Here is a 14350-nt window from a genome sequence, read left to right as displayed (position 1 = left end):
GTAGATTGGACCAGTCCCTCTGCAGGATATAAACAGGCAGAGGGGCAGTGGGGGCTTGGAAGCCATGATGACAGAGGTGCTGTTGTCTCCTGAGCTGCTACATGTGAAGAGACCCAAATACTGACACACACACACACACACACACACACACACACACACACACACACACACACACACACACACACATACAGATGAAGGCACTGAAGACAAGTCCCCAAATGACTGAAGCACTTTAGAAATGCCAACTTTTTGAGCAGTTGAATGTAAATGTTGTTTTCTTTACAATCTCCTTTGTTGTTAACATAAAAGGTTATTTATGCTTTTGACTTATGACTTTTCATTAATATTTTTTCCCTATTCAGCTACACAAACATCTTCAAACCACACAAAATTGTATTGTAAATGAGAGTATACCTGAGTCCTATGTACACCATGGTAATTTATTGATATGCCACATAATATGCTCCTTTTTGGTGTTATGGAAATGGTCAATCTACCAGGAACCCGGAACCAGTTTTGCGCGTGCGGGCGCCGGAAACGTCCGTTGCCGGCACGCTTGCCGGTGAAAATCACGGACAACACGTTTTTGCCTTTAGAGTATTTCCGGCCACCGGGATCACTGTCCGACATAACCAGTGGGTCTGGCGCCCATGGGGACGATATTTAACCCGGAACCAGTTTTTCGCGGGCGCCGGGAACGTCCGTTGACGGTTAAAATCACGGACATCACGTTTTTGCTTTTAGGCATGTATCAGAACACACCTGGGTTTAGCTCTGATTATGTAGTGAAGTTGTGCATCATAAAGTCATCTTATTCTAGTTGTAGACTCACAATGCAGCCAGGCCGCTACCCCTCCCCCCACCTTTCACTGTAAACAGCGGGTCAGGTTCAGGACGACAGGTCATGATCTCACACTCACAGATTCAGACCAGAAGTCAAAATAATTATTAACATATTTATTTAAATGTACTTTATGTGGATTGCAGTTTGGCGCCCTGCCCACTAGATGGCGCCCCGGGCGACCGCCCGGTTCGCCCATGCCCAGGGCCGGGCCTGACAGTGCGTACACACACAAGAGATACACGCGTCTGTTAAAGAACTAAAGAGCAACAAGGCCGGTTTCATAAGTTATAACACGTAAATAGTTTTAATTCTAAGTTATAAATACATGTTAGGTCATGAACGGATGTGAATGAAACTGTACTGATGTGTTTCTCTCCTCTTTAACTTCACTCTTTGGCATCAGCGACTCCTCCAGCAGTGATGGCAAACGTGGCTTCATTCTCAGGCATATCAGGGCTGAAGGAGATCAGGAAGAGACACATGAGGTCATCTGAAAGGCTTCAGAGTGTCAATTTAAGACAAGTCCTAGTAAGACAATAGATGACTGGAACAATGAGCACTGATACGTTGCTGCATCCCACCTGTCAAATATCTTGGCGATCCTCATCTCTCCTCGGCCCTTCCTCAGGCTGATGCGTGTGGTGGAGGCGTGGGCCAGAATGTGTCCACCAATTGGTTTCTTTGGGTCAGCCTGAAACCTGAGGGGAGAAAACCCTTCTCATAGGAGCTTCATTAAACATTAAAACATAAGACATTAAAACTACATTGTCCAGCTCATTCCTCCTGAGGAAACGTGTCGTCCCTTACGTCATCCCAGCCCCAGGATCAGCCGTCATCTGGTTGGTGAGGAACACAGCTACATTGTACTCTGAGGACAGCAGAAAGCTCTATAGGTCGTTACATTCTCTTATACTGTGAGACAAAACACCAAATGAGTCCAAACAGATCAGTATTAGCTGATAATAATAAGATATGAGTCATGCTTTTGGCCTTTGTGCAGAGCCGTGACTCAAACCTTCAGAGATCTTCTGCAGCCTGGACAGCATCTGAGCCAGTTTCTGCTGGCGCTCAGCCAGCTCACCACGGCCAGAGAAGTCCACTCTGAACAGAGCCATGATGGAGTCGATGATCTGATGCCAGGGAGGAGCAGATGTCAAGGAGAGCGAGAGGAGGGAGAGCGAGAGGAGGGAGGTCAAGTGTTTGTGCGCACAACAGCGGTGCCGAAAACATTTAGAGATGCTGAGGAAAGATGAGAAAAGAAACAAAACCCCTTAGCTGATAAGAATGTGAGAATGTGTCTTCTTTTACTCACCAACAGTTTGAAGACTCCCCCCTCTTCATGGAACTTGGCTGCTACAAAGTCCAACAGCTCCATCTGATGTTCACCTTGAGGAGAGAGCAGAACCTTCTGGTCAGATAGTGAAGTCACAGGGACGTTCCCCCCTCAGTACAAACTGTTCTGCCTTTGCACAACACAAACGTTACAGCGTCACATCACAGGTGGACGTTTGTGTGTCTCATGTTGAGCTCTGAGTAAGGGAAGACTCGCACTGGTGTAGGCGCGGGCATACAGCACGTTGTCCAGCACAGCATCATGGTCCACATTAAACCTGTCAGCGATATCCTTCAGTCTGTCTGGGCGACTGGAACCACACACACACACACACAGGTCAAGAATAATAAGGGAGAGAAACACACGCTGACACATTACAGAGATACAATAGATTTGATATGAAGGGGTTAATCTAGTTCTGCTGTCAGGATACAAAGTGTTCTCCGTGTCGATGAAGATGATTTTCCCACCGGTGTATCCGTCCTCACCTGGCAGCTGAGCGGTAACTGAGTGAAAACAGCACAGGGTCGCTTTCATCCAATTCAAGAAATTCATTGGTGCCGTTTGGAGCAGGAATGTCACTCACCACAGAGTGTGTGAGACAGCTGGGTTTTCCCTGTGCGGAACTCTGTAGGATGGAATCATTTTGGCAGGTATGAATCTCTGCTGCCGGCTGTGCAACACACAGCTGTCACGTGCAGCACGTTTAAGAGTGAGAGTCTCCTCACCTCCAAAAGCCTCTGTGATGGCCATGCTCTCCACACCTCCACCCATCAGCTTACTGCACACACACACACACAGCCAGAGAATGGGTTCAACATGATCAGAGGAGAAATACGATTGAATTACGATGAAGAGTTGATCTTAACTCAAACTCCTGGCTCCCTGTGGTGATGTGAAACACTTGCTTCCTCTTCACTCCGTACTCAAAGGCAGTCTGGAAACCAATGCTCTACAACGTCAAGGGAACAATCTGACATGTCAAGCCGTCTCTGTTACTCAGGCAAGCTGCAGAGTAAAGACTGAGAGCGGCTACATGATGTCATCTCACCAGCATTTTCCCAGCAGCCTCTTTGATTTTTTCCACCTTTGCCTCTGACAGGCCCTTGATGTTACACAGAGATTTGCGAGTGGTCATCTGGATCCCCTTCACCGTGCAGATGCCCACAGATTTCAGCTTTTTGATGTCTGCCATATTCTGTACTCAGAAAGAGAGAGAGAGAGAGAGAGAGAGAGAGAGAGAGAGAGAGAGAAAGGGAAACTGAAAGGTGATGGGGAAACTCTAGAGTGTTCTGGCTGAGCTTGGTTTTAAACTCACTATCCCGTGTTTCTGCAGCAGGTCGATGTCTTGGAAGAAGGACTCCTGTAAGGTGGAAAGAGACAAAAAGACAAACGCACCCATAGATTACTGGAGAAAGAAACTTTAGATTCAAATTCTGTCGTAATGTTTTCTAGAATGACACCAAAAAGAGGTCAAAGTTGTTCTTTACGTTACAAATACCTGGTATCTCATGAAGCCTAAACACAATATGTCTAATTAATATTGAAGGAGTTGTAATTAAGGTCAAAGCTAAGATAAAATTGATAAAAATGACATTGAATGCAACACTGTTCTTACTTCATCGTCGTGGTACGCAGCATCTTCCTCAACCACCTGATCCTCTGAAGCTTTCATTTTAAATTAGTAGAGGCTGAGATATTGGAGAAGAAATATATTTTGAGGTTGAGTTTAAGCCTGTGTTTGCTAATTTAAACGGGCTAATGTTCCTTTAGCAAAGGTTAGCTGACCAAACTCAGTAACTTTACTTTCTTTTCAGGTCTCAAAAGTGTAGAAACACCGTCAGTCGAGCGGTCAAGTCTTGTATATTACCTTTGACAAATTAAATTAAATTAAACTAGCAAAAGGGAGAGGATAATAATCTTATAGCAGAGGAAAGTGTTAAAACTTTACAGCTAAACTTCACTATTAAATCTCAGTGCGCGCGCCGTCTGGTGGGGGAGCGTGACCTACTGATGCCTTCACGTGCTGTTGGGCAATATTTCGCTACCAAGTCGCACATGGAACCATACAAACGTTTACTTTCCTGGACAGTCTGGGGTCTACGCAAAGCACGTGAAGGCGGCATGAGTGTCATTTTGCACACAAATTAACTTGGATACTGAATCGACTTTCACCTTATTACCTCGTAAATAACCTGTCAAAGGCTAATTAAGTTAAAGGTCTAAACGTCATGAACATTAGTGGTTACCTTGCCTTTAATATATGAATATCACAGCCATATTTGGTTGTCAAACGACCAAATTGCTTTACATTTTCTCACGTGTTGTAATGACTGCGTTGTTGCTTTAAACACAGATTTCCTCACATCCTGTAAATGTAGACAGAACGAAGACAAACAGGGCACAGGAGACATTTAGTACCACTGTCATCACAAAACCCACCAGGGTCACATGTCCAAAGACTTAATTTTATTCTTTTCAATGACAATAATTGTAATTTTTTAACTATCAATCAAAACAGCATGATATCTGACGGAACTGCTCATAACTGTCAGTTGTTTCAATCCAACAAAAGTCCAGTCGAGGGGCCTTAAACTTTAACATACAGATGAACAGACAGGGAGGACGGTCTGCTCGGACTTCTATACTCAGACGCTTCATTTCCATCCAATATCTGATCATAGACGTCAGGTGTCTACGTGAGCATTCAGACACATACAGGTGATTCAGAATGTTTTCATTTAACCGCTTGTACCCACAGTGCCTAGAGGAACACACAGGAATTGTATTGATATATGCATTTATGTAAAAAAACAAAACAAAAACAATAGAATAGCAGTGCTCCTGCAATTCAGTCTGTAAGATGTTGGAGAAAGGAGAGACAGTGAGTGAGAAGCGTTGGGCTCCGACACCAAAGACGAGACATCGCGTCCTCCTATCTGATTAAGGAGCGCAGCGAATGTTGAGCTGTGGGCAAACAGCTTTAGCTTTCTCCCCTTCGCCTCTAATGTCTCTCCTTCGCTTGCAGCAGCTTGGCTCGTATCGGCCCTTCCTCCTCCTCCTCACATCTTGCCTGGAGCCGGAGGCATCATGCCCGGCATCCCACCAGACATCCCAGTGTTGGGCCCCAACAGGATCTAATGGGGAAGAAGTCCATTACACCAACAAAATCTTTAGTGTTACATTATACTGCATCATGTTGTGAGTCGTTTCAGCATAGCAATGGTTCCATTCTACCCAGGGTCCTGTATACACACACACACACACACACACACCTGTCTCTGTTGCTGTAGTTGCTGCTGCTCCAGCTGTAATCTCTCAGTCTCAAACACAACAGGAAGCACCAGAATCATAAAGGAGGTAGTGCCCACCCACAGAGCCGAGCGGGAGAAGCTGAAACACACACACGCCCCATACATCAGCGTTAGAGAGCAAAGACAGACAGACTCGATGTTGCTGTACTCACATCTATCTCGTTCCATTCCGGTGACAGTAAAGTATTCAATCATTCAGTTCTCCACACTCACCTGTAGAGCTTCTTGGCCATGGAGACGGAGCAGTGTGCGGACACCTCAGCTGCACTGCGCACCCGGTCAGGGAACATCTCAGTGAGACCCCACAGCCTCTCCACCAGGGTCTCATCCAGCTGACACAACGACATGTTACACAACATTTATATATTAATAACTGATTGCGATCGCTAAGTGCTGCAAGAGCGCGTCCACGGAGGAGTGGATGAGTCACGGATCAGACCCCTGAGGCTGCAGCCTGTTAGCTCAGGTCGCTCATTCATTTTTAGCCGCTTAGCTTCGTCGAGATTAGCCACAGGAAATACAGCCTACAAACACCAAGATGCGCGTTTGGTTACTCGGGGTTCATCATAAACATATACAATGTCTCTGTGGATGGTTGGTTACTTACATCTTCATCCTCGTCATCGTCGATTTCGTCCTCAGGGGGCCGAGTTGCGACCGGGCCCGCAGCGGGCGAAAGCTCCTCGATAGCGGCCATAGTTGCTGCTAGCACGCCGCTCTCTCTCTGTGTGGATCAGCGGAGTGAACGAGTGTCTGGTGGCGGGGAAACGGAGCGTCTGCTCGGCCTGTTTGTAATGGGTCCCCAGTGTTTAGTGTCGGTGACAGGACAGGAGGGGGATCGGTGCTGCGGCAGCCCGAGGTCACAGTGAGGAAACGTGCGGCATGTCTGCGTCAACGACAGAAGCGGGGCAGGGGTCACAGGAAACTGCGCCTGAAACAAACACCGCCCCTTTCGGTCAGGGTGTCTAACTGCAGGGTTCTGCAGCGCTCAATTACAATGTGCAAATGAACTGAATATTCAAGCTGAAAATAAAATAACATCTTGGCCCAAGGTTTACAATTAATCAGAATAGGAATAATAAGGAACATTGTGAAAAAATTCTTACCACACATATTTGGAGGTTCGTTCACTCAAGCCCTTCAGATGCTTTCAATGAAACCTTTCACACAGCTGCCGTGAGTAACACACTCCTTCTCCTAACCCCGTCCTTTGTCAATGGCTCGTGTAAACGCCAACCAGTCAAGCAGCCCCACGCAGCATGAACGTAGACACCATCTTACCCTCCTCAGGCTCCATCTCTGGGTCAGGTTAGTCTCATGCCATTCTTCAGCCCTCTCATCTGTGTGTACTCCAGCCTTTAAAGGATTACATTGTAACATTGATGTCATCATGGGGTGCAACTGTGACATCATTCCCAGTGTCACTATTGCTAGGGTGGTTATATTCATGTGAACTGTGACATCATTCATGATGTCATTATGGGGGTGCTAGGGTTGTTCCATTCATCTCTAACTACTATAATTTGATAATGCAAATTAAAAACTGCTATTTTATTGTAAATGGAAAGCATCCTGTGTAAACATGAACAGGCAAAGACGAAAAAGAAGGAAAAAAACACTTATCTCAACATTTCAATTAGTTTAAAGTAGTTTAATCTCCTCAAAAAATGTACCAATACTGTCTAAGCGTCAAACCCTATTTTCAAAATTGCACTAAAAGTTGTGTGAGAAAGGAGACGGCGTTTTTACAATCGATGACATCATGTTCAAAAAGTTTTGGGGAGAAAATTAGAAACATATAAAGCATTCCCTGGTGTACACATTTGGCCGAAACAGAATAATAAACCTTCTTAATGTCTGAAGGAGCAGGGACAAAGTGTTTATCTTATCCCGCTCTCCAGGGAAGCTGTTGTTGCTGGGAATTCTGGGAATAGAAGGGCGGAGGGTTCATGGAAAAACTGTGGAAGCAGGGATTCCTTGTTTACATCCTGAAGAGTACGCCGCGGGGGCGGGGTTGACTCCGCCCTCATTCTTTGGGCCTGACGTCACTGTCGCTTATGTTTTTTGTGAATGAAAGAATCCAGCGGCCTCAGAGCGGCGGAGTAATTCCGGGAAAACGCGGACTGACATTTTGTCGCCAGAGTCGCTTCGAGACAGCAGGTAAATTACGGCTTTTCAAAATAATTAAACCCTGAAATACCAGCCTGTAAATCATTACTAACACTAGAACATTAGGCAACTGATCTCCGGTAGCGATCAGAGGGACATTTGGCTTTAATCGGCTTTATTCTGTCAGATATCGTTGTTGATGCTAACGATGCTAGCTGTTACTAGCATGTTAGGATGATGCGGATAATTTGGCTTCGCTCCTCGCGTTCAGGCTCGTCTAGACTCTCATATCCGCCGCGTTTGACAGAAGAAGAGCTCGCCAATAAATTCCAACCCGTGTGAGTAATAAGAATGTAAATAATGTTATTTAAAGCTTCTTAAAAATGGATGTTGGAGTGGCTGTTTACTACAGCACCAGCAGCAGCGCCTTGGCTCCTAGCTGGTCAGCTCCTTTCCCTATAAGGACAAGGGCGGATTCGGCTTCTAGATGATTAAATACCGCTGTTACCCGGTACCGAGCTGCTTTAAATGTATTATTACTATATTAGCATGTAATAACTGTTGATATTTGGCTGTTAAATGTTGTAAATCCTCTAAGATATTGCGTATGTTTGGCGGAGCAATGCTGCGTTCACTTGTTGCATTCCTCGTAGGTACTTAAAGCACCGGCCATGCCCTCTAACGTGACATTAATGGCGAAATAGAAACCGCAAGGAGACTTTAATGGAGCCGTTTATGTTAAGACTAAAGTAGAAAGTGTTGGCCAGGTGTGGTTTCCTCTGTTCGGCTCGACTGTTGGTGTTTTGGGAGCACAACAGACGCCTTATTGCTGAATCACCGTGACTTTACGAAACAGCCTCGGTCTCGTCGGTTTACAGCCGGATGGTTGGACAAACCGCTGTTGCAGCAACGTCGCCCTCCCACGCAGCTCCGGTCAGCAGTCCACAGACCGTCATGACACCAGACGAGACCTGACATTTGTAAAAATAACAAATAACAGAAATATGTGCATTAGAGTGTGAGCAGACCTAGAGAGGAAGGTAGCCCCGCTCTTGAAGCCCCCATCTTAGAGAGCAAGGAGCTGTCAACAGTGTGCATGTTGTGTTGAAGCACTGTGGGAAATAATCGTTGTCTCTCTGTGGCAATACTTTACAGGCACTAACTTTATCGTTCTATGTTTATGACACTTCTCAATGGTGGAGGACTTGGAGTTGTTTGTCTTTCACTCCCTTGCGGCCTCATGAGGTGCCGGTCCATTTCCCACAGAAATGATCTAACCTGTGTCCTCATCCACCAACAGAGTCACAAAATACACAGCTGGCTGATGTCAATGTCGTAATTCGGAACAAATTACACATCAGCTGTGTTTTATCATTGACCTGTCATCTATTCACACTGATTCATCACAATTACGGGCTCATTCAAAAGGAGTTATACAGGGGACATGATGTACGTGAATATGGCTCAGATACACATTAACACTTTACATTCAGCTGAGGTATTGTTTTGTTTATCTGTATTTAAAGACGTGTTGAACAGTTTGAAGGTGATTGCAGGTTTCAATGTTGACGTCCACACCTCTATCAGACTCTTTGTTCCATCACCTCTTCCCAGTGCCGTTCTCATCTGATATCAGATCGAGAGTTGTGAAACCTCGAATACAAAGCTGTGTCGTAACCGTTCAGAACAGGAAGTTGTACATGGGTTAACTTTCAACATACCACATTGAAAAGCCAGCCATTTAACATCACCTGTCTGAGGACTGTCTGTGTCTGTACTCATTACTGCTTTTATTGCACACATCAAGGACTAAGGTGTACTAACACACTGACCTGATGAGCTCATCGGTTAGTCTGAGACGTTTGGACACTCGGTTTCCATGGCAGCTTGTGAAACTGAAAGTGAAGCTTCAGAGACTGGAGTGTGATGACCTTTTAAAATCAGGAGTTCTCCACGTGGTTCAAGTCACAAGTTCTCACCCAAAAGCAAGAAGTATCCTAGCGGACCTTCCTCACCTTTCTGTGTTTACTTAAACCTCCCTAAGTGAGCGGCAATGAAGCAGATCAACTTTCTCTTCATGCTGCCCCGGGCAACAAGACGTTAGCTCACGTCTTCAAGATGTTTTTGAAAGGTTCACAGGAGGAAGGAGTTTATAAAAAGCTTTCAAAGAGCATAAATACACCCCCGGGCTGGGTTAAGGCTGTAATCAGGCAGTGGAGCAAATTCAACAGCGGAAGAACCTTGTGTAGATCAGTCTGACCCCTCTGAAACAGAAGGACGGTGCGAGGAGTTAGATCATCAGGAACGCTGCCAGAAGGTCAACAGAAACCTCAGAAACAGCCGCAGCACTGTACTTTACTCCTTCAGGCACAGCAGACGCAACCCTGCCTCCAACCGCCGTGCACGGTTCCCACAATGCCGGTCTGCGGAGTGACCGGACGAAGCCGTGAGGCCGAAAAGTCCCAGTGTGTAGTTTACTGCAGGAGGAGAGAGTGGTGCCTTCATGGAACACTTCATGACTTCTACGTCAGGTCCAAGCTGGAGTGTGAGGGCTCGTGTTTAGGTGGAGGTGGAGACGGGGTCAGAGCGCCGTAGAGCTCAGAGGGAGTAAAGGAGCAAATACAAACACGCCCAGACTATAACTGCTGCTACTACGACTACTACTACGCTCATTACTGCACACACACTCCGTCCTGTAACGCCAATCAACCTCAAAATCAAACACACACCTGCCCCTCAGTGTGTTTAACCTGGTGAAGCCCCTATGAATCAACCAGGTAAACACACACTCTGCGGTTCATTTCATTTAGTTTCATTTCGTTCCTTTTGTTGTCGTGAGTTGAAAGTCAGAAGTGTAAAGTTGAACAAAGACAGACGTTTGCCCCGGAGCCTGTTCTTCCTCCCCTCCAGCTCTTTGAACCGTTGGTGTTGTGTTGACAAGAGGAAGTGTGGCGGGTTTGGTGAGGACACCTGCTTTGAGCAAGCGCAGGGTGGACACATGACTACTTCCTCCTCCGTACTCCAGCTAAGACACCAAGGCCTCGCTTTCAAAACCTCCTTCTTCCTTTCGTATCAAACCGCACAGTTTAATGCTAAGCCGCCAACGTTCCGCCGCTTCTCCTTTTTTTTTTCTCTGCGCCGGCGGCCATCTTGTGAGCGGGGCGGTAAACGTGGACAGGGAACTTGAAGCTTCATGATGCCCTGAACCTCACGTGACCCGCTGATGTGTTTCTGCTCTTCCACAGTGTTTGTATCCGTGTTGAGTTCGGAGGAAACGGCAGTTGGACCATGACAGAAAGAAGCAGCAAGGCCCTGAAGGTAACACGTGACGGCTATCAGAGCGGGAAGGGATCAGCTTACAGCTCTGACCGGGGGGGGGGAGGAGCGGGAATGTTTAACGGGAATGTTTGCTTCACAGTGCCGTCGTTTGAGCTCCGCCCACATTCTTCTCATTTCTCCTGTGGTTGCTCCTCAGGTGAAGCAGGAGTGTGGAGAGAACATGCCCACGCTGAGCGACAGCGAGCTCATGTCGCTGTCCGTGCGGGAGCTGAACCTCCACCTGCGGGGTTTGTCCCGCGAGGAGATCCAGAAGCTGAAGCAGCGCCGGCGCACCCTGAAGAACCGGGGCTACGCCGCCAGCTGCCGGGTCAAGCGGGTTTCCCAGCGCGAGGCCCTGGAGCAGCAGAAGATGGAGCTGCAGAGGGAGGTGGAGCGGCTCGGTGCGGAAAACGCCGGCATGAGGAAGGAGCTGGAGGGTCTGGGGGCGCGCTTGGCCGCCCTGCAGAGGTTCGCCCGGGGCCTGGAGGCGGGCGGGGGCAACCTGCTGGCCACCGCCCCCCGCCTCAACACGGCCTCCGTCATCACCATCGTCAAGAGCCCGCCACAGCCGCAGCCGCACAGAGAGCAGGAGGCGTCCTAGGGGGCGGGGCCAGGGGGAGGGACACACACACACACACACATGCTCTTGCAATGCAAACGCACACACACACACACACTATACACACGCACACACGCCAGAGAATAGGAGGAGGAGAGGATAGGAACACGCCTGGTTCATTACCTGACGGTCTGTAGGAAGACGTGAAGACAGGAAGTCCTTCATTCCTACAGGAAACAGTGTCGACAAGAGACTTAGTGCACAACGGAGACGGGAGCTTCATCACACACACACACACACACGGGGACGTGAGCTTCATCACACAAACATGGAGACGCTCCAGGCCGCCGTGAGCTCCATCACACACACACACACACACACACGGAGACGCGAGCTTCATCACACACACACACACACACACACACACACACACACACACACACACACACACACACATATATATATATATATACACACACACACACACACACACACAGAGATGCTCCAGGCTGTTAACGATCACGTGACGATTCCAAACACACACTGAAGACGTAGTTACTGTTACCCCCCCCCTCCTCTGTGAAGAAGTTGTGTGTTCTGTCTGTTGACTTTGTTTGTTAGCAGAATCCAAAATCACAAACAGATTTTTTGTGAAATGTCCAGAAAAGCTCAGTCAGAATCTGTGTCGCGCACAGGAAGCTCTGACTGCTGCGGTTAAGGCGGGAAATCATTTTTTTGTTGTACATATTAGTGTGATTGACTTGGACACAGACGTAACCATGGCAGACGCAGTAAACCGCCTTGGCGACCCTGGCATGACGGACAGGTCCTATAGAAGCCTGAGCTCAGCTCTGCCTTACTCGCAGCACCAACTAACGCTCTGTGTGTGAACGTGGCGAGCATGACATGACCGCGTGTGCAGGTGGGCGTGTTGGACGTGCTGGACGGCGCCGCAGCTTGTGAGTCTCTTGCACTCGACGGCTACAAACGACTCCAACTACCTTTTGTTTGTTTTTTAATTCAACGAAGCTTCACAGCGGCGGAGTTTGACCTTTCTGTTTGACCTTTCTGTTTGACCTTTCTGTTTGATAGTTTGTCGGCGGGTTGAGCAGACGATGAACATGGCGACGTCGCACACCGACACGTTCACGACGCGCTCGCTCAGGGGGCGTCGCCGTCAAGGCAGAGTGGGAGGAGCTTGTGTTTGACGCACTGACGCGCTTCTGGGACTTCCTGTTGTAATCCTGCGCTGAGATGCTGCTAGCTGCTGCTGCTTGTTTAGATGATTCACGCTCACAACAACAACAACACCGCTTTTCTAACTTTGCTCACGACGGGAATCTTTACTAAACTCTTTTCTTCTTCTTTTCCCTCACCACGGCTCCCTCGCTCTCACAGTCCTCACCGCCGCTTGGCCTCCGTCGTCTGCCTGCGAGGGAGCCGGGCAGACGACCACACGCTACCTCCGAGACGCGCAGTGTCACCGCTCGCTTCTTTCTCACCGCTCGCTTCTTTCTCACCGCTCGCTTCTTTTTCACCCGCGGGAGTCAAACTTCCCCCGGGGCTCCGCCCAGATTCCGGCCCCGCCACCCCCTCAGGTGCAGCAACAGTCTAAACTAGATCCTAAATTCTGAATCGTTCCAACAAATGGAACCAAAATGTGGGTCTGATGTGGGAACCATGGCGACGTGTGGAGTTCCACACCACCCAAAGGTCCAAACTAGGCCCCGCCCTCATTGCTTCACCTGCTGCACCTTCCTCCGCCTCCTCAGATCGTACCCGCGTACCCGTTTGTCATCTTTCATGCCGGTCCAGCTCCACCGTCCGAGTCCAGACCTCGGGGTTCTGGGTCTGGACCAGACGGCTTTCCTCACACACACACACACACACACAACCCAGTGCCTTTAATGTACGTCGGAGTTGAAAGAATGCAAAGGTAGAAGAAGAAGAAGACTGTAAGCGCTCCGTCTCGACAGCTCGCGACCTCACATTCCTTCCACCGTAAACGTTTCCGCCCCGACCCGCCGCGCTCGTCTTTAACTCGGTTGGCTCCTCCCCCCCCTCTCACCTCCTATAGACGCCTCCATGTGTTTGCTCGTTTTCTTGCCATAAAAACCCCCGGGATAAGCCCCGCCCCCCCTCCTCCTCCTGCCCCGCCCTCACACATTCCCGCCGTGCGCTCCTCTTTCATTCGTGATGTGGGTCTGTGCCGTGGAGAGGTGACGATGTTCCGTGACATTTATCAGAGTTATATTCGATATTTTATTTGTATTTAAAGGTAGATATTAAGAGAAGACAAGCTAACGAGTGCTGTGATTGTTCTATGTTTTATGAGACGTACTTACGTTTGACTAGTTTGGGGATATTCTCACGTCTAATTATTGTACCGTGTGGCGACCATGATTTACTTTTTCATCCTGTTTAATTATAAGCGATGTAGAGATGTGCTAAAGCCAGCGGCCGTGTTGCTGTATGATGATTTTTATTTGTCGTTTTTCTTTCAGTGTGTGCGTTCTCGTTTCGTTTGTATTCGGCTCGTCGTAGTGTTTCTGTTCTCTGGAGGGATTTTTATTTTTCTATATTGATTTGTACGCTTTAGAGCGAAGGTGTCGAGGTGTAAAGGTCAGGAGAGGGAGGGGAAGTGAGAGGGAGAGGAGGATGAGGAAGAGGGAGGAAGGAAGGATGGAAGGATGGGTGAGGAGGAGGAGTTGACAGGATGGGAAAGAAAGTAGGAAAGAGAGAGAGAGAGACGTTGACTTTACACCTCCACCAGTTAAAGGTCTATCAGCCCGCGTGCGCCCCTACAGGCCGGAGCTCAAACTGCAGGCCTCCCGAGTCGCCGTGTTAGCAATATGATTAGTATAAGCAGACGT

The 14350-nt window shown here is 48.1% G+C and overlaps 3 protein-coding genes across 4 annotated transcripts; 1 reads left to right on the top strand and 2 right to left on the bottom strand.

Annotated features, from left to right (window-relative positions):
* Positions 1-1181: 1181 nt before the first annotated feature.
* dmc1 (DNA meiotic recombinase 1) lies at positions 1182-3372 on the bottom strand. Its single transcript, XM_076171978.1, has 11 exons — positions 3229-3372; positions 3047-3129; positions 2906-2958; positions 2764-2805; positions 2611-2683; positions 2396-2487; positions 2157-2230; positions 1860-1974; positions 1652-1712; positions 1426-1542; positions 1182-1300 (listed from the first exon to the last, which is right to left on the bottom strand). Exons 1-11 carry the CDS (start codon positions 3370-3372, stop codon positions 1231-1233), a joined length of 924 nt encoding a protein of 307 aa, XP_076028093.1. The 3' UTR covers positions 1182-1230.
* Positions 3373-4590: 1218 nt separating this feature from the next.
* On the bottom strand, positions 4591-6403 carry tomm22 (translocase of outer mitochondrial membrane 22 homolog (yeast)). The gene is made up of 4 exons (XM_076171988.1): positions 6099-6403; positions 5705-5823; positions 5453-5570; positions 4591-5314 (listed from the first exon to the last, which is right to left on the bottom strand). Exons 1-4 carry the CDS (start codon positions 6186-6188, stop codon positions 5240-5242), a joined length of 402 nt encoding a protein of 133 aa, XP_076028103.1. The 5' UTR covers positions 6189-6403; the 3' UTR covers positions 4591-5239.
* A 1034-nt stretch (positions 6404-7437) lies between these two features.
* maff (v-maf avian musculoaponeurotic fibrosarcoma oncogene homolog F) lies at positions 7438-13577 on the top strand. Of its 2 annotated transcripts, none has more exons than XM_076171974.1 (3): positions 7438-7651; positions 10846-10918; positions 11076-13577. In XM_076171974.1, exons 2-3 carry the CDS (start codon positions 10889-10891, stop codon positions 11517-11519), a joined length of 474 nt encoding a protein of 157 aa, XP_076028089.1. In that variant the 5' UTR covers positions 7438-7651; positions 10846-10888; the 3' UTR covers positions 11520-13577. The 2 variants fall into 2 exon arrangements, with proteins under 2 accessions (XP_076028089.1, XP_076028088.1); XM_076171973.1 differs by lacking the exon at positions 7438-7651 and adding an exon at positions 7669-7938.
* Positions 13578-14350: the final 773 nt, after the last annotated feature.

The sequence above is a fragment of the Genypterus blacodes genome, unplaced genomic scaffold (assembly GCF_046128005.1).
Source record: "Genypterus blacodes isolate CSIRO-AG114 ecotype Tasmania unplaced genomic scaffold, CSIRO-AGI_Gbla_v1 ptg000277l_1, whole genome shotgun sequence".
NCBI lineage: Eukaryota > Metazoa > Chordata > Actinopteri > Ophidiiformes > Ophidiidae > Genypterus > Genypterus blacodes.
This window is presented reverse-complemented; position numbering and strand designations above follow the sequence as displayed.